General features: G+C 42.8%; 1 protein-coding gene across 3 annotated transcripts; it reads right to left on the bottom strand.

Annotated features, from left to right (window-relative positions):
- Positions 1–26: 26 nt before the first annotated feature.
- LOC124636358 (diphthine--ammonia ligase) lies at positions 27–18,106 on the bottom strand. Of its 3 annotated transcripts, none has more exons than XR_006985123.1 (14): positions 17,682–18,106; positions 17,117–17,301; positions 15,513–15,586; positions 13,998–14,103; positions 12,628–12,797; positions 11,275–11,783; positions 10,745–10,929; positions 6,887–7,021; positions 6,300–6,461; positions 2,982–3,147; positions 2,468–2,569; positions 1,430–1,614; positions 804–1,015; positions 27–178 (listed from the first exon to the last, which is right to left on the bottom strand). XR_006985123.1 is itself a non-coding variant. In XM_047172426.1 (14 exons), the coding sequence occupies exons 1-13, from the start codon at positions 17,794–17,796 to the stop codon at positions 860–862; spliced, it is 2,250 nt and encodes a 749-aa protein (XP_047028382.1). In that variant the 5' UTR covers positions 17,797–18,106; the 3' UTR covers positions 27–178; positions 822–859. The 3 variants fall into 3 exon arrangements, 2 of the variants coding, with proteins under 2 accessions (XP_047028382.1, XP_047028381.1); XM_047172426.1 differs by having other exon boundaries at positions 822–1,015; XM_047172425.1 differs by having other exon boundaries at positions 850–1,015; positions 17,682–18,105.
- Between the last annotated feature and the right edge of the window lie 1,522 nt (positions 18,107–19,628).

A 19,628-nucleotide genomic window follows, 5' to 3' on the forward strand; every position in this document is an offset into this window, starting at 1 on the left:
AATAAAAGGAAAATAAAAGACAAATGTGCAATAAAAAATAATGTATATATAATTTGACTTACAGTATGGTAAACTCGGTAGCATAATTTAACAAAATTTTATAAACACTGAAAATATTCAGCAAATATATTTTATAAACTGGCAATAAAGCATCTGTATCCTTATATTTCGATGAAACCTGTGAACAAAGAAATACCAAGGAATTAATGTTAAGGTACGGACAACTGTATAAAACTTAATATATTTTCATAGTCAATGCAGATGAAGGCTCTTAAAGCCACATAGTGTTAGCTTTAGCATTTCTTTAATTTGTTTTGTCAAAAAAAGAATCTTTTCCCACTGATATACTTGTACTAATCTAATTAAGTCCAAAACAAATTCCACCTAAATCGTTTCACATATAACTGTCGCGAACGACACTAACACACCCACGTTTCACATACATTACCATGTAACCGTTACAAACACACCCATACATACAGGTCATTGAATTCAATGACCTATGTGATGTCACTCGTCAAGCCTCATCCCAAACATACAGCAGTTCAATGACCTGTGTAACATCACCCGCCGAGCCTCATCACAAACACGCAGCAATAGCTAGTCCTGTGTGACGTCACTCGTCGAGCCTGGTCACTAACACCACACACACATACACATACAGCAATTCAATGGCCTGTGTAACATCACCCGCCGACCCTCATCACAAACACGCAGCAATAGCTAGTCCTGTGTGACATTTCTCGTCGAGCCTGGTCACTAACAACACACACACACATACATACACACAGCAGTTCAATGACCTGTGTAACATCACCCGCCTGGTCACAAACACAGCAATAGCTAGACCTGTGTGACGTCACTCGTCGAGCCTGAGGCCGCTGATGGACAGGAAGGTGAAGGCGTTGTGCAGCGCCAGCACCGGCACCGCCGTCACAGCTGCGCAGACGCCCGTGCGGGCGCGGACTGCTGACACCGCCGCCAGCAGAGCCGGCACTGGGGGAGCGCTCCATACCTGATAAGGGAGTAAATGAATGTAGGTATAATGGTGGCAAGGTGTGCCTTTTGTCTCGATAGGGAGTTGCACAATTTGTAAAATTCAAGTATTCTTTCAATTTTTAATGTTGCAGTATCTTTAGTTAAGTTCTGATTACAGGATACATTAAAGTTTTTCTGAAGTTACTGCTTCGCTCAAAGCCGCTCCATTTTCTTCCGTCCTTTACTTAGTCAATTTGTCGAATATGCTAGGGTCACAACTAACTAAGGTATATTTGATTGCCCAGATAACTGGATTGAATAGGTCAGATAGGCAGTCGCTCCATGTAAAACATTGGTACTCAGTGGCATCCAGTCAGACTGGAAGCCGACCCCAACATGACCTAGGCAGATGATGATGATGATAGTCCATGGTCCTAAGTCATCTCCTTACCTGGTACAATATCCTCATCTTAACAGCATGTCTGGAGTCCATATCTCGTGCTTGCGTGAGCTTGCGAAGAGCGTATTCAAGTACTTCTTCAATTTGTTCTTGCGTCATACTGGTTGCGCGGACGCGGTGCGTTGTGCATACTTCCTCGCTGGGAAACGATAGCTGGCACGTGGAAGGGGATGAACCTGAGAAATGTAGGAAAGAAGCATTCATTTAGTCTTTTCATAGAGGTAAAATATGTGTAATGGGTTTTCTTAGTCGAATGTAATCTCGGATACATACATACAAGAGGTCAACTTAGGCCCAAAACCTACATGCAGAAACCCTTTATAAATAAAATAAATAAATAATGTCGGGACACCTTTTCACACACGGTCGGTTAGCCCCATGGTAAGTTATTAAATAAAAATAAAAATAGTTTATTGACTCAAAAAAGGTACACACAAGGGAAACACACATCAGTTATAACAATCTTCATGTACAATAATTTTGTTGAACACTGGTACCCAAAGTAAGATTTAACTTGTGGTATGGGTACCAGGGCTCTCGTTATTAATTAACTTGTGTTATGGGTGCTAACACAACTGATAAATTACATATAGCTACATATATACATATTTATAAATACATATTATAACACCCAGACCACGGCCAACAAGCATGCTTATCACACAAATGTCGACCGAACCGGGAATCGAACCCGGGACCTCAGGTTCGGCAGTCCGGCATGGTGACCATTGCGCCATCGAGGTCGTCAACGTTCTTTGACAACGTTACCGCAATAGCTGTGATGATTACCGAGGTAAAAATAAACTTCATTATTGAATGACAGAAAAGGATAAAAACGTTTATTTCAAAGAAAAATAGCGGAATGCCACATACGCTTCAATCGTAATCGAGTCGGGATTGAATCTCAGTCGAATCGAGTCGAACGTGAATCGTATGACGCTTAAGTAAAATTAGGAGAATCGGGCCCCAGAGGTTATAAAATGTTGACTATAATGATAGCTGAAGTGTTTTGTCTATTGTAATACATACTTGTAGCGACATAACAAACGAAGGCGGCGACGGTATTCTCATAGTTCCACCTCCTCGTGATGGCGACCTTATAGTCGCCTACATTACAACCTGTCTCCTCATCTGTAAATTGTCATAGAAAATGTTGAAAATTCAATATTCGAATATTGAATAGACTGACAAAATAACCAATTTTCTTTTGTCTATGCTGGAATTTGCTTTTGGTTGGACATTTTCTAACATACACGAACCGCTCGAGCAGTTGGAACTGATTCGGGCGGTAGACAGCATCGGCGGCTAATTTTCATCGAGCGGTCAAGCAGTTGCCAGTCATACACTTACTGTACCGTACTCGAGCTATCGACAGCCTTCAACCTCGCTCTTCATTCCCATCTTCAAAATCCATGGTGCTATTGATTTGAAGTTGTCCACCGCTCGAGCTGTTGAACCAACTGCTAAATAGAACTCTGCAGTTTACTGTGCATTAGCAGCTTGAACTGCTTCAAGCGGTCCGTGTATTGCCGGCCACACTCACACTCAAACCGGTTATTGTCAGTATGCGCCCAGGCGTGCCACTCGACGGCGGCGTGTCGCGGCAGCGCCTGCACCACCGCGTACTGCACGATGGCGCCCGCCGTGCGCCGCTCCAGCGCCCGCCGCGCCTCCCACACCGCGCTGCCGTGCGTCACGTAGCATACGCTCTGGGGAGTATATATGTACGAGTTTAGTCATATATTCAGTTGACAAACATTGGTACGGGTTAGACTGGAAGCAGGAGCCCGATTCTCCTAATTTTACTTAAGCAACATACGATTCACGTTCGACTGCGATCCAATCCCGACTCGATTACGATTGAAACGTATGGAGCATTCAGCAATTTTTTCTTTGAAATAAACGTTTTTATCCTTTTCTGTCATTCAATAATGAATCATTTTGTCTGCAAATGATTAACTATTGCAATATGATTGTAGAGCAAACTACCGTAGGTATAGACCAAAATCACCAAAATAGCAGACCAGTCGCAAACAAATCGAATGTCGTTGGAATACGATTGGTCTTATATTAGTAGCAGAATACCCGATATGGTTAAAACTGCTATTAGATTTTGATATAATTAACTTAGGAGAATCGGGCCCCCGATCTCAACACAGTTGAGGAAACGGTAGGCAGAAGACTCATTTATTCAGCTTATTTTGTGGGTGAATTTTACGTCGGGGATGCACAGAGCTGTTTTCTTAAAAAAAAAAGAAATCCCTCGGGTAAAATTCGGCGTCATATATTTGAAGCAGCTGCAACCTGCATAACGCTGCGGATGTGCGCGCGCGCATGCAGCGCCCGCAGCAGGCGCGTGAGGTGGCGCAGCGACAGCGCCGACTGCGCCCGCACGTGGCATCACTCGCACCCTCGCTGTGTACCTGCACGACGCTGCGGATGTGCGCAGCAGGCGCGTGAGGTGGCGCAGCGACAGCGCCGACTGCGCCCGCACGTGGCATCACTCGCACCCTCGCTGTGTACCTGCACGACGCTGCGGATGTGCGCGCGCGCATGCAGCGCCCGCAGCAGGCGCGTGAGGTGGCGCAGCGACAGCGCCGACTGCGCCCGCACGTGGCATCACTCGCACCCTCGCTGTGTACCTGCACGACGCTGCGGATGTGCGCAGCAGGCGCGTGAGGTGGCGCAGCGACAGCGCCGACTGCGCCCGCACGTGGCATCACTCGCACCCTCGCTGTGTACCTGCACGACGCTGCGGATGTGCGCAGCAGGCGCGTGAGGTGGCGCAGCGACAGCGCCGACTGCGCCCGCACGTGGCATCACTCGCACCCTCGCTGTGTACCTGCACGACGCTGCGGATGTGCGCAGCAGGCGCGTGAGGTGGCGCAGCGACAGCGCCGACTGCGCCCGCACGTGGCATCACTCGCACCCTCGCTGTGTACCTGCACGACGCTGCGGATGTGCGCAGCAGGCGCGTGAGGTGGCGCAGCGACAGCGCCGACTGCGCCCGCACGTGGCATCACTCGCACCCTCGCTGTGTACCTGCACGACGCTGCGGATGTGCGCAGCAGGCGCGTGAGGTGGCGCAGCGACAGCGCCGACTGCGCCCGCACGTGGCATCACTCGCACCCTCGCTGTGTACCTGCACGACGCTGCGGATGTGCGCAGCAGGCGCGTGAGGTGGCGCAGCGACAGCGCCGACTGCGCCCGCACGTGGCATCACTCGCACCCTCGCTGTGTACCTGCACGACGCTGCGGATGTGCGCAGCAGGCGCGTGAGGTGGCGCAGCGACAGCGCCGACTGCGCCCGCACGTGGCATCACTCGCACCCTCGCTGTGTACCTGCACGACGCTGCGGATGTGCGCAGCAGGCGCGTGAGGTGGCGCAGCGACAGCGCCGACTGCGCCCGCACGTGGCATCACTCGCACCCTCGCTGTGTACCTGCACGACGCTGCGGATGTGCGCAGCAGGCGCGTGAGGTGGCGCAGCGACAGCGCCGACTGCGCCCGCACGTGGCATCACTCGCACCCTCGCTGTGTACCTGCACGACGCTGCGGATGTGCGCAGCAGGCGCGTGAGGTGGCGCAGCGACAGCGCCGACTGCGCCCGCACGTGGCATCACTCGCACCCTCGCTGTGTACCTGCACGACGCTGCGGATGTGCGCAGCAGGCGCGTGAGGTGGCGCAGCGACAGCGCCGACTGCGCCCGCACGTGGCATCACTCGCACCCTCGCTGTGTACCTGCACGACGCTGCGGATGTGCGCAGCAGGCGCGTGAGGTGGCGCAGCGACAGCGCCGACTGCGCCCGCACGTGGCATCACTCGCACCCTCGCTGTGTACCTGCACGACGCTGCGGATGTGCGCAGCAGGCGCGTGAGGTGGCGCAGCGACAGCGCCGACTGCGCCCGCACGTGGCATCACTCGCACCCTCGCTGTGTACCTGCACGACGCTGCGGATGTGCGCAGCAGGCGCGTGAGGTGGCGCAGCGACAGCGCCGACTGCGCCCGCACGTGGCATCACTCGCACCCTCGCTGTGTACCTGCACGACGCTGCGGATGTGCGCAGCAGGCGCGTGAGGTGGCGCAGCGACAGCGCCGACTGCGCCCGCACGTGGCATCACTCGCACCCTCGCTGTGTACCTGCACGACGCTGCGGATGTGCGCGCGCGCATGCAGCGCCCGCAGCAGGCGCGTGAGGTGGCGCAGCGACAGCGCCGACTGCGCCCGCACGTGGCATCACTCGCACCCTCGCTGTGTACCTGCACGACGCTGCGGATGTGCGCAGCAGGCGCGTGAGGTGGCGCAGCGACAGCGCCGACTGCGCCCGCACGTGGCATCACTCGCACCCTCGCTGTGTACCTGCACGACGCTGCGGATGTGCGCAGCAGGCGCGTGAGGTGGCGCAGCGACAGCGCCGACTGCGCCCGCACGTGGCATCACTCGCACCCTCGCTGTGTACCTGCACGACGCTGCGGATGTGCGCAGCAGGCGCGTGAGGTGGCGCAGCGACAGCGCCGACTGCGCCCGCACGTGGCATCACTCGCACCCTCGCTGTGTACCTGCACGACGCTGCGGATGTGCGCAGCAGGCGCGTGAGGTGGCGCAGCGACAGCGCCGACTGCGCCCGCACGTGGCATCACTCGCACCCTCGCTGTGTACCTGCACGACGCTGCGGATGTGCGCAGCAGGCGCGTGAGGTGGCGCAGCGACAGCGCCGACTGCGCCCGCACGTGGCATCACTCGCACCCTCGCTGTGTACCTGCACGACGCTGCGGATGTGCGCAGCAGGCGCGTGAGGTGGCGCAGCGACAGCGCCGACTGCGCCCGCACGTGGCATCACTCGCACCCTCGCTGTGTACCTGCACGACGCTGCGGATGTGCGCGCGCGCATGCAGCGCCCGCAGCAGGCGCGTGAGGTGGCGCAGCGACAGCGCCGACTGCGCCCGCGCGCCGCCGCCCGCCAGCTGCAGCGTGCCCGGCACCAGCGCGATCTGCCCGCACGTGCCCATCACTTCACCGACCTACACAAACGAAGAAAGAAATAACCATGACTATTTCGGCAAAAGATTTCAGCATGGAGCAAATACCCCTTCAAACGCCCTAAAAAAAGAAGTTTCTCAGTTTGAACTGTACATTTGAGCGCGATTCCAAGCCGATTTTGCTGCGGTTTGCAGCATATTATTTTCGACACTTGGGAGAAGGTAGTTATGAGAAGTCTATTCTATTCTATTTTTCTTTATGGCAAATTGTCGATGCCTATGTCGACGATTCTGCCACTGACGAGTGAAAAGAGAAGCACGCAGTGTTGTCAAACAAACAACTTTGGACAAAGAACAAGGGTTTTACATAACTGATGATTTAATTTCTTTGTAAAAAGTTGTTTATTTACTTACATAATATGTACCTACATATGTGCCTTACGATAAGGCGACCCTGCGATACATACCTTCACAGCTTGACTGTAGGGCCCGATGTTAGCCGGCGCCCAGTGCGATATACCCTGAACATGCATGGTGACGCGCTCCTTCGTGACCGCGCCCTCGCAGTCGTGGGTGTTGTTGAATGTTGATTTGTGCGCAACCTGCATCAAAACAGCAGATGAAGTTGCCGTTGCAGAATAATATGATCATAAAGTATGTTCGAAATGGTGTCAAAAGTACTGATTACCAGAACTTCCAGAAGGTGATCTTCTATAAAAATAATCGAAAAGAAAATTCGAAAGTGATAAAATCATTAACAGAATGGGCTCAAGAAATTCGGTGGATTATAAATGTGAAATCATTTTCATATAGCGACGTCCTGAAACCTTAAACATATCTTTAAAATCTTGATTAATTTCCGTCTTCATTTCGTAATTGTGTGAGACATTTGGCGTAGTTATTTGTTATATGATACCGTCAAAGCTCATCGGATGTTAATCACATAACGGGTGTTTGTTCATCATCCTGTTCTTATGAAAGAAAGCACATTCATCAAAACAACACAAAAATGTGTTGCGGAATTTCCTTGAACTTGATCGTGTATCATATCGGGTAAATAACTAATGCAATCTCTGTTATCTTGTTAATGTGTCATGCGCATGTGTATCAGTGTTCATCTATTAAATATTGCGGTTGTTTTATCGCAGCTCAAGATAATATCTACATTCTACAAGATAAGTTGCTGCATCGTTCGCTTCAAGATATATGTGACCCCGGGGCTGCGGGATTGCCCGAAAGAGTTACCGCGGCCCTGATACATAAAAGGCCTACGACGGAACACGACGGTTTTTAGTCAGTAAGAGTCTGACACTCCCTCACCGCTGCTAACCCACAGCGGGAGGGGTCATTTGATGATTTTTGACGTCGTCAAAAAAAAGATATATGTAACTGGCTGTTTATTAATTGGGTCTAGACTCCAACAAAGCAAAGCGGAACGAAAAAGTTTTTAAACAATCAACTCTCACTAAATCCAACACCACTAGTTATTTAAGAATAATATAGTGGTCAGTCCACCTATCGAAACGCGGCTATGTAGCATTACAAAATATTCTGATAATAACATGTTTCACAAATGAATATCAGACTTTTACTGCGTACGATTAGTAGAGCATTATAATTTATTGTTGTGTAAAAAAGTCATGCTTACTACTTCAAATGCGTGCAGCAATTATCTTGTTAGTAATCGGGTACATAAAATTGTATCACTTATGTATGAATAAATATAATTTTGTTGTTTAATCAACTCAGCTGCCTTGAAAATATGGTAATGAAATCGGACGCTGTAAAAATAATACACCGTGACTTTTTAGTCGTCTTACAACGGCAGCCCACTTCATGTATCCAATGACTAGTAAACGTTCATATTAAAAAAATATATATTTATGAGATTTGAGTAATTTAAAAATAAAAATTAATTAATTAGATGCATGACGTAGATTATAAGAACACCCTGTTGTGAGCGCTGCCCGAATCTTGTATCAATGGAGCGCGGCGCTGTGGGAAGGTACCTTTTTTTTTGTTGTCGCTGGGCTAAAAATGCTATTACGCATCCCCTTCCCGTCGGGGGAAGGGAGAGGGGTATGTGGGACTCCCCGGTAAAATCGTTTCCGGTATACCCACTAAAAAGGCCCAGCGGCACTCCGACCTCGCCTGAGTGGAGGGGGTCTGGGAATCTATGGCGTCCAGTCCCCCACCGGCGATTGCCCGCCTTACGGCAGGCCCCTCATACCTCCCCCTAGTGGAGAAGGGTCCTTATAATGGCCGGAGAGCAGGGGTTGATCCTTGTGACGCAGGCGGTGGCGCCCCCGCGCCTGTCGCCTGCTGATCGCCCCCCGGGGCGGATGGGGACGGACGTCGTGTTTGTCGTCTTCTGCCCCTTCTTCGTCTGCGGAGCGGCACCGCGAGAGGGTCGTTCTCCCGCATGCGCTCCGCCACTTCCTTCTGTGACATGATGTCCTCACAGAAGGAGGCTACCGCTTCCCATGCCTCCTCACTTCCCAGCATGGCGGCAATCACGCTGGGAAGCGAGAGGTCGTTTCCACTGCCATCAGGGCGCGGCGGGGTTCAGCCCACGATGAGCACACCTGAAGTGTGTGCTCTGCCGTATCCACCGTGGCTTCGCAGTGGTGACACTGTGGATTCTCCTCCCTCCCAATCCGGTGCAGGTACGATCCGAAGCAGCCATGCCCGGAGAGCACCTGCACCAGTGTGGGAAGGTACCTACTTTCTACCGTTTGATACGTAAACATTCTTTTTTTCAGTATTTTTCTTTGCACCTATTATCTTAATTAAGTAAGGCTATAAAATTAATAATCTTGTCTAGTGGTATTTTATGTCGGATAGATTGAGTGGACCACCTTTGTAAGACGACTAAAAAGTCACGGTGTATATGCAGAAATCTATTATGTTCTTTGTATGATAGCAATACCAGGCCTCTGTCACTCGACGTACTTGCGCGCGATAAATGCCTACCGCTTGCTGGGTTACCGGTAGCCCCACGCGGCTCAGGGCTTTGAACAGTCACACGCGCCGCGCGCGCTCCAATATTATTATTTTTATTTCGTGGCATGTTATGCTGTTGGTTTTTATTAGGTTTTTTAAGCTACCTCACAAACCGATGGATTATTTTGAGTTGTGTTGGTTTATATGCGACTATTGTAAGATTTAGAAACATTTTATATGTATGAACTTATCTAGTAATTCTATTTTTTTTTTTTTAATAAATTAATAGTTATCTACTTTATGATTTTAACAACAGAGATCATTAGGTACTTATTTTACTTTAGATACCTACTTAGTTATATGAACTGTATTGTGAGTTTTGTAGCTCAAAACACATCTCGAGTGTAAGTAGGTACAGTTCTGGTCCAACTTAATGACGACTCGGAACATTAGGTACGCGTGTCGCTACGCAGAAACCAATTTTAGGTATGTATCAACACTCGACGGAGTTGTACCATATGGGGTATGGCACTTGTGCTCGAAAAATAGTTGGAAACCGCCTTTGATTTTGGCGAAAGCTTTACTTAAGTACTTACCTATGCTTACGTATTAGGTAATATTTAGTAATATGTACCCATACTCCATTTTAGTAGGCAATACAATAGTTAACTAAAGAAAAATATTCTTGATATTACTTTTTATTTAAAAACTCAGTTTTAAAAAAGGCTATTTTAAAATAAGCGTAACTTTGTTTTCCTACTTAAATATTAATAAATTGTAAGAAGCAACCCTAAGCACGGCCACGGCACGGTTGCGGTCACTGAACTGTGCGCTATCGCATTGGAATAACAATCAAGCGCTCGAGCTTTTAAGGTTCATTTTATAACGCAGCTAGGAATTTGTAGGTAGTTGGGGAACTTGTAGGTGCTTATAACACTAGGTATGGACTTTTTTGTATGGAGTGATTTATCTGTTACGTAGTAACTATTATATAATCTGTGGCAATACGCAGTTAAATGTATGATCATAAAACAACTGCTGTTCATGTTGATCATTACAGTTTTATTACCGCAAAATTATTCTCTTGTGTGATAGGAAGCCTGTGTCCTCACATACATTCAGTTACACGAAGGAGTACTTAGAGGGAGTTTATACGGGTAGTAAATAAGAGGATTACCTAAGGGACTACATAGGAAGCAACATAGGGTTAGTACAAAATGGAGGACAGAGGGAGTACATAAGAAAGAACCTTAAAAAAATAACTAAGTGTTAATTCACAAGTAAATTAAGTGCTTCCAACATACCACAAACACCATTAACATTAGTCACTCATTTTACTTTTAACTTTATGTCCTACAAAATAAAGTTCAAATTCAACTTACAGCATCGAATATAAGTCCTATATCATCGGGCAATGGACATTGTACGCACACACGCGTCGGCGGATTGGGGAAGTTAAAGGTGTTCACGTAGACTTCATTCAACGCGGCATATTCCTCCATGTCCCTCATATAAATGTTGACTGAGCATACGTCGTTAAGACGCAGTGACTCGGAATCCAGTAAGCCTGAAATGTGGCAGAAGGGGCATAAATAAATAAAGGATGTATTCCCCCGACTTTTGACTTTACAGAGACGGTTTTTGAACTTCTTGTTTTATACAAGTCTATTTTGCTAGAATTCGTGATTCAGGCATTAGGTACTTCCTTGCTTCGATATGCGAAAACAACTTCTTTAATAAGTCTTCCTTATATGATGATTCAAGCTTGATTATAGGTGAAATAATGTAGAGGGACTTTTTATATAAAGATTTGAAGGATATTCAATAATTGTTTTATTAAACGCTGAAATCAGCAACTAGATAAAGGAGTATAAAACTACATAAAATAAAGCTCGTGCACAAGTTTACCTACTAATGAGTTTTTTCATAGCGTCTTCAGTGGCGAGCCTCGTATCGACGCCCTCTCCTACAATACCACCGATGAAGTACCAGCCGTGCTTGTTGCCGTATATACTCCGATGGTCCAGGATCGGCTGACCTTCGTGTTTACTGTGAGCTTGTTCGTACGTATACCCGTCAGCCACCGCTATGCTATCAGACTCATCCTGGTAATCCACCTCCACACCAGTAACCTTATCTCCAGAATACGTGAGCAAAGGATTCAGTTCATTCTGCTTCTTCTTTTCTTCCTTCTCTAACTTCTCTATAGACTCTAACTCTGTTTCGCTCAACTCAATATCGCTTATATCGCTAAACACCGAATCGCTTAAATCGTTTACAAAATCTAACGGGTTTTTAACAGTTGGAGGTAGTTTGATTGCTTCGTCGAAGTTCTCTTTTGGCGCGAGGTGAAGTTTTAAGTTTAAGTAGCCGACCGGAGCGACGGGGTCGTCCGAGTGTAACACCAATTCCTTATCATCTCTGTTGAAATAAATACAATGTTGGTGTACATTACATGACTCAATCATTGATGCTTCATTAATCAATGTGTAATTGTTGTTCATTAGTATAAATCAATTTCAAAGTAGACAGTAATTGGCCCCCACTAATAACAAAAAAGCTTGAGCAAACCATACTACACCAGTGACTGTAAAATTAGCAGTCTTTTACAGTAGTTTAGATTTTCTAATAGGTAAATCATTTATTATTAGACAGTCTTATCCTAATCCAAACATATCGGTTCACTAACAGAGATATAGACTTAGCAACAGCCGTCTAATTCACTCACGAGAACATACTTATAGAGCAGATAATACTATTGTCACTCAAACGAGACATGGTCGATAAGCCTGCACTCACGCCTTATTGATAACTGCGAAAGCTAATCAAATATGGCCTGTAGATAACCGTTCATATAACAAATCTATATTAATCGGCTGGGTATTAGTACTGGCTTCTGCTTTTTAATAAACTGCTAAATACTTTTATGTAATACACTTGATAGGAATAATCCGATAAAGTGAATTTAAAAGCACTCTTATATTATGTCACTGTTTTGAAGCTTATACAGTCATACAAATAAATAAATTACTAGAAAATCCTAGACATTGACGTCGATAAAAAAATATTGCCAGTAAAAGCTTGGAACTTTGTTGCAATTTTCAGTGTACGTGTAGAAAATAATTAAGATTTTTTTCTGATAGGAAGAATTTTGGGCTAAAAGTGGCATTAACATAATTGGCAGGGGCAATGAATAATCATTTTGTAATACATTAATCCAAAAATCCATTAAGCTTAAAAAGTTTGCTATAACCATATGACTTACATAACTAATTTCTTCTTAAACAAAGGACAGTCTAGCGTGAAGGTTTCGTACTCGCCGCCTTCCCCGCACACATTGAGCCCGTACTTTTCTTGCATGACTAGTAGGTGAGGCTGGATCTCGCGAAGGGTTAAACCTAGGTGTACCCTCGGGTCCAAGCCTAATGCTGCCACCTGGGGTAACAAAAATCGTATTGAAAGGAAGGAATGTGTTGAAAGAGTTTTTCGAGCACAATCTTTTTTCTCATTGATGAAATTTAAAAAGATGTATCTATAGATACTCAGCTAAAAAATCTGCCTATGTCTGCCTGCTATGTCTCACTGGAAAAATAATCTTTTGTGAAGTTCCATAATGTTAAACTGCTTGACACCGACTCTTAGCAATTCTGCGTTATAAAAAAAATGCTGCTGCTTCTGTCGTGACAGCAGACAGAACAGACGTGTTGCTGACGGAAGCTGAAAAAAGATCACGTTTGGCACTAATTGAGACAATCAAGCGTGTTCCCAACATTTACATATTGATTGATCAACGCCAAATAAATTGAATAAAACAATCACTGACGGATGACGTATGGCCTCATGTGTAAGGAAGTTATTTTCGTCAAGCGTGTCAACAAACGCTATTGTAAACAGAACTGCTGATATTCATATATGGAGTTAAGAAAAATAAACAAACATAAGATATGAAAAACACCATAGAATTATACTACAATATGTACTTATAGATTGACGCTTAATGGCCTCACTCACTTACTATTCTACATACGTAGTACGTAGCCAACGCAATCGACTGTCAGATTAAGTCAAAGTTCTAATAATTTCAAGGACCAATGAGTATCAATGTACACCAAGGAGGAAAAGGATGTATAAGAATGAATGCCAGTCTTTTTTTTTCAAGAAAAAATGCGATGGTAGAACATTTCGTTGATATACAGATATCGCAAAGAGTATTGACTCAATAAGTACGTCGTTTCAATGAATGGGTTAGAATAACACGGCAATAAACTTTAGCCCGATATTTGTCTCGGATGTAAACTTCAATAGTTATTGCTTCTATATTTATTTCGAGAACTAACTCGAGCCGTTCAGGTTTTTGAAATAATGCCCATCAACAAATCAATTCTGGATATCAACATAGACTTTTTATTACACTTTGACTATCATAAATTCAAATGAATGATTAATATTGTAGTAAACAATCTTTCTAGCTACCGATTTAGATTGCTGTATTTTAAATACGAGACTTCCTTTGCAGATAGTGTAAATGTAACTAAGCTAGTCTTTGATAACCAATTCCGAAACAGGAAGAGGTTCTCAATTCGGATGTTTATATTTCTAATCTAGGTACTTTCCTGCTACTGATTTCTAACTTACCTTAATAATGATAGCTTCAACGCCGCTAGCGATCATCTCCTGCAACAATTCCTTTTGGTTCCGCCTCCATAAGTACGCAAGCGAGACTAGACCTAACCGGTGACATCTATAAACAATCAAACAACATTAGCAAACTATGTACTAACTAATATTTACTGCAGCTTATCAGTAACAAATGATAATACAATGTAAGTGTCTCTGAGTTGATAAAACAGTGTCAAAGTATATTTGACTTTAGGATAATTGATAAGCACTAAGATAATCGAGTTAGTGATTGGGGGTACATGGCGTAAAGCCTTATATTGTAACTTTATGGAATATATTGCTGTGGGGAAAAGAACACGGATAATTAGAAGATGAATGAATCACTACTTTAGTCAGTGGTACCCTAGTGCCTAGGTCTATGTGATCAGAAAATCTGACAAAGTCACGGGTAGGCGCAAGCCGCTCTTTTAGAAACCAATGGGGAAGGTCTTTGTTCGACTGTGAACGACCAACAGTTGAGAAGATGGCAAATAATGGGTTGGTGGGGTTTTCTATCAAAAAGTCTTGGTCACTGGAATCAATATTCACTAGTCAACTAGTGGTTCTCCTAGGAACCTATCTATGTTAGGGTACTTAAAAAAAACATTTCTATAAGTTTAAAATAGATCTGTGGTCTAAAAGATCATCATCTATTACAAGCTTAAATCTCTAGTGCAATTTAATAACGACGAGGTCAAGCATTTAAAAACATATTAATTCTTAAGTATGCGCAAGCGCAGTTGCCGCTAAAGATCTATTGTTTTAGTGCTGACATAAATCTATTATAAGCCAGGTCGAATGACACAAATAAAACAAACTCATTGCAACATGAAGCACTTTAAATGAATATTTACAAGAAATGTGTAATATTCCAGAACACCTCGTAATGATGATAGCCTAATAAAAATTGCAAAGAAATCTTACATTTAAAAAAAGTTGATGAGCATTTCCAGTCAAAGAAAAAAAAAGAAAATGATTGAGATTATAGTTCGGCCATTCAGAGAATGCGTTCCTGACACGTCGCGATTGAACTGACGACGTAACTTTGCAATGGCGTTGCAGTTACGATAAAAATATTTTTGCTGGTTGTTTACCGTTTTAACAATTGAGGAGCATTAAAACAACATTATTATATCAATAATCAATGAATGTAGTTACGTCGTCAGTTCAATCGCGACGTGTCAGGAACGCATTCTCTGAATGGCCGAACTATAGTCAACAAAATATTTTTACAGTCAAATAAGTTAATGGCATAAATTGCAAATCAAATATCATCAAACCTCTCATATAAAAATTGTTTGACTTAGATTGATTTGCTTGACATTAAATTTATTTCAAAGTTAACACTTATTTCCCTAAACTGACAGCCTATATGCATAGTAATGATGATACATTATTTTCGATTGTATCTAATCTTCATTCATAAAACTTTATCATTTATCTATTACTATAATACATGGTTAGGCATAATATATGGCACAAGATACTTACACATTTTCAACCCTAATTCTTTGGTAATCGGATAATATGGCACCAACGGCGACCGCTTCTATATCTAAATCATTCTGAAACAATACATTACAATGTTTTGAAATGGAACAGGGGCCCGATTCTCCTAAGTTAATAATGTCAAAATCGAATAGAAATTGCATCGCAATATGATCGCAATAGCAGTTTTAAACATATCGGACATTCTGCTACTAATAAAAGACCAATCGTATTCGATTGACATTTGATTGGTGTGCGATTGGTCTGCTATTTTGGTAATTTTGGTCTATACGGTAGTTTGCTGTACAATCATTTTGCAATCGTAAATCATTTGCAGACAAAATGATTCATTATTGAATGACAGAAAAGGATAAAAACGTGTATTTCAAAGAAAAAATAGCAGAATGCCACATACGCTTCAATCGTAATCGAGTCGGGATCGGATCTCAGTTGAATCGAGTCGAACGTGAATCGTATGTCGCTTAAGTAAAATTAGGAGAATCGGGCCCCAGTTCACTTCTAAGTGTTCTTATCAATATACTGTTTTATTTACACTGAGATTATTCTGTGAACATAATCCTATAGCTAGTATGTATGTATGTATGTGCATGGATAAATATTATTAACACATATTTGCAATGTCAATGAAACCATATTTAAAAGGTTTTTTTTTCTAGGCTAAACAGTAAATTATGTAGTATTGGTAAGTTGTAGAAAATACTGTACGAATTTCCAACAAAAAATTATAAATCTAATTTTGTCATGTGTGTGTGTTATTCATGTGTATGTGATGAAACAGCTGAATACATTTTGTTGAAACAAGCCTGTAGTTTGACCAGGATCCAAGTGAAATTTTAAAGCAACTACATAAAAATTATCACATAATGAAAGTAGAAATATATATTATCTCTTCATTGCTACACAACAACACAAGTAAAATAATTGATAATTACATTAAAATGTGTGACAAACATGTTGAAGATAAACATAGGTTTTATCTAGTTACCTTTCACCTCAGACTCTCAGATTAAAATTTTATATTGGCTTAGAGAGGATGTAATTTCTGAAAATCTGGTCTATTAGGAAAAGACTTTACTTCTAAAAAAGTATATGTACTTGGTCATTGTATTATATCAAGACAATAGCCAAAATGAAGGTGTTATTTTTGCCATATATTTGGACATGGTTTATTTAAAGTTAAAATATGTCTTCACAGATATTAAACTAAATCATTTTCTTTTTAACATTTAATGAGTCAATTTACTTTAGTGAAAAAATAGTCATATTTTTTTACACACCATGTTTTAACAAAGACTCTGAGCGTAACACATTATTTGCAATTGGCTATTATAATCATTGAATGGACTGGTTCTGTGTTCACTTTAAGTAGCAATTTAAAACCTGTTGCATGCCTGTTATTGATTTCAATAGCATGGCATGTAGATAGATATAATTATGCTATATGTACATTTGCTTGTTGTTGTAACTAAGTTACAGTGTCTGTTTTGCTAATGTATTAAAATCTTACAAATGATGTTGAATCTTTGTGTTAAAATTGATTAAAGATTTTTTTTTATTGACTGTTTGGCTTGTGTTGTGTAACTTACCTTAATTTTAGAAAGAAGTCTGTACAAGTCCTCAACCTCATCATTGTCTGTGGGGTGATAACTCTTGCCTTGGTTCACAGCATTGCCAGTTATTGCTTCCCTATAGAGAGGCAAGCCCATAGCTTCTGCATACAGGTCTATTCCTTGATGGCCCACTGTCTGGTACATATAGCTGTCCATCTCATCTACAATATCATTCAAACATCTCATGACCAACTTTGGATAAGTTAAGTAAGGATAGTCAGAACCAAAGACAATATTTAGGTAATAATAAATTGAATGACGTTTTTTGTCATTCTAAATTGCTGTACCTTAATTTGCTAACTCTGTACAGGTAAAATGATAACAAAACAATCGATGCCAAATCACAGGTAGGCTTAAAATAACTTCAGATGTTTTTATTTTGGGACATATGTTACAAAATTAGCTTGACTTCAAACATGCAGTGCAGATGAGTTTAAAAATGATATATGCCATTATTGGATGATAACATGAATTATAAAGCGTTCGGGATAGTAGGTAAATATACGTGTATGAATAAATTAACTAACGGAACGAAATTAACCTTTATGTGTAGGTTGGAGGTTGGCCAGCGCGACGATCGTGTGCCCGGCGCCGACACACTGCATCATGTTGTAGCAGCTGTCCTTACCCCCGCTGATCAACGCCACCGTCCTCATCTTCCCCACAATATTATAAGCACTCACGATAACACTACAATACACATTACATAACGTTCACAACAATTGTGCGCCCTTTTTGGCAAAATAAAGAACAAAACGCGGTCCTGATCACGACAGTGGCATTTCTCTCGGCGTTACAGAGAGTGTGCTTCTTACTAACTCTGACGCGACATTACCACCTGTTCGTGAAGGAACTAACACGCAACATAATCGTTATCTATTTTGATAACATTCTTGAAACCTAAAGCAAAATTAAATGTTCCCAAAAACCTCCGCAACAGATACAGCGACAGCATCTGTCAAATTGCGTTTCGTTCTGAAATATATCAGAAAATTGAATGTTTTACATAGCTTTGAAACATTCTATCTTTTTCTCATGGTAATGAAATTGTTTTATATAACCTAATACCGAATTTAAATATAGTTAAAATTAATAAATTTATTTTTTAGAGTTTAATACAAATATTTCATGACTTGAAAGAGTTCAAGGTTCATGCATTTCAAATTATTTACTTACGCGCGTGGGTGACTATAAAATAGTAGGTGTGAAACATTGACTTATATCCTATCTCGATGGTGTGAAAGGACTCTCTTCGGAGGACTTAATTAAAATTTCAAAGTAACATTTATTTTAATTTTATTGTAGACGTGGTGCAGCCTGGAATTAAAAGCACAATCTCAGCAACAGGTTCTGTAATTTCCTTCACGCCATTGGTCCTTGGTCTTAAAGTCTTTCTCTGCGCATGATCACAAAGAAATCATTACAATGAAATGTCGTATCCAAATTAGCGAAAGCATTGCAGTAGGTAGGAACCGGGGAAACCCCAAATACTTCAATGTCATCAATAGTATTATGATCAATCAATGCGTCATTTTGAATTAGGGGGCGTTGATACTATGAATAGAGAACAAGCTCTTAAAACTGCTTAGGTACTCTTACTACATTATATTTATATCTACTCGTTGTATTTTACACATAAACGATTTTCGGTTGCACACTGTTTGTATATTATAAAACTAGCTTCTTCCAGCGGTTTCACCCGCATCCCGTGGGAACTACTTCCCGTACCGGGATAAAAAGTAGCCCATAGCCTTCCTCGATAAATGGGCTATCTAACACTGAAATAAATTTTCAAATCGGACCAGTAGTTCCTGAGATAAGCGCGTTCAAACAAACAAACTCTTCAGCTTTATAATATTAGTATAGATAAATAGGAGGGTCAATATGGACATAATAATGGTTAATAATGTCCAAATGATTATATTGTTATCTCGTTCAGCGTGTAGCGGTCCTCGGATATTCTAGGGTTTTAATCTCTTTTCAGGAGCCAATACTTAACTATAAATAATCATCCCATTGAATTGAATTTAATTCAATTGCCTTCCAAAACACGGAGTAACGGGTCGTGACAAGATGGTCACCCATCCATGGACCGACCGCACCATTTTCGACTAGCGCTGATTTGCTTAACTTTATGAACGATCGATCGATCCGCGCTACTACAACAATTTCCTCTTATCACCATAATGCTAAATGTGAATTATAATCCAATGCCTAAATTGTTTAAATTAGGAAGTACGGAAGTATCCTGAAGGTCTCTATTTTAAAAGAGTGCAACAACATGCATACCTACTACTTTAGAAGCTATTCTTTTATAAGTATTCGTTTTATAAGTGTAACAATAAACGGCAAGACACCCCATAATTTGCATTATTGTTAGAAAAAATCCTTGAAAATGAAACTCAAACAACCCCGCATAGGAAGTTTACACAGATTGGAAGAGTGCATCGTTGTAAGTATTTGTAAACCTGGAACTCTGTTACATAAT

Source organism: Helicoverpa zea, chromosome 14 (assembly GCF_022581195.2).
Source record: "Helicoverpa zea isolate HzStark_Cry1AcR chromosome 14, ilHelZeax1.1, whole genome shotgun sequence".
NCBI classification, from domain to species: Eukaryota; Metazoa; Arthropoda; class Insecta; order Lepidoptera; family Noctuidae; genus Helicoverpa; species Helicoverpa zea.

Bases quoted from the DNA above. Each gene is read 5' to 3' on its own strand.
- LOC124636358 (XM_047172426.1), bottom strand. From the start codon at position 17,796: ATGAGGACGGTGGCGTTGATCAGCGGGGGTAAGGACAGCTGCTACAAC. The intron at 17,302-17,681 runs GTTAATTTCGTT...ATGATATTGTAG, and splicing joins CCTCCAACCTACACATAAAG to ATGAGATGGACAGCTATATG. The intron at 15,587-17,116 runs GTAAGTTACACA...GTATTGTTTCAG, and splicing joins GACTTCTTTCTAAAATTAAG to AATGATTTAGATATAGAAGC.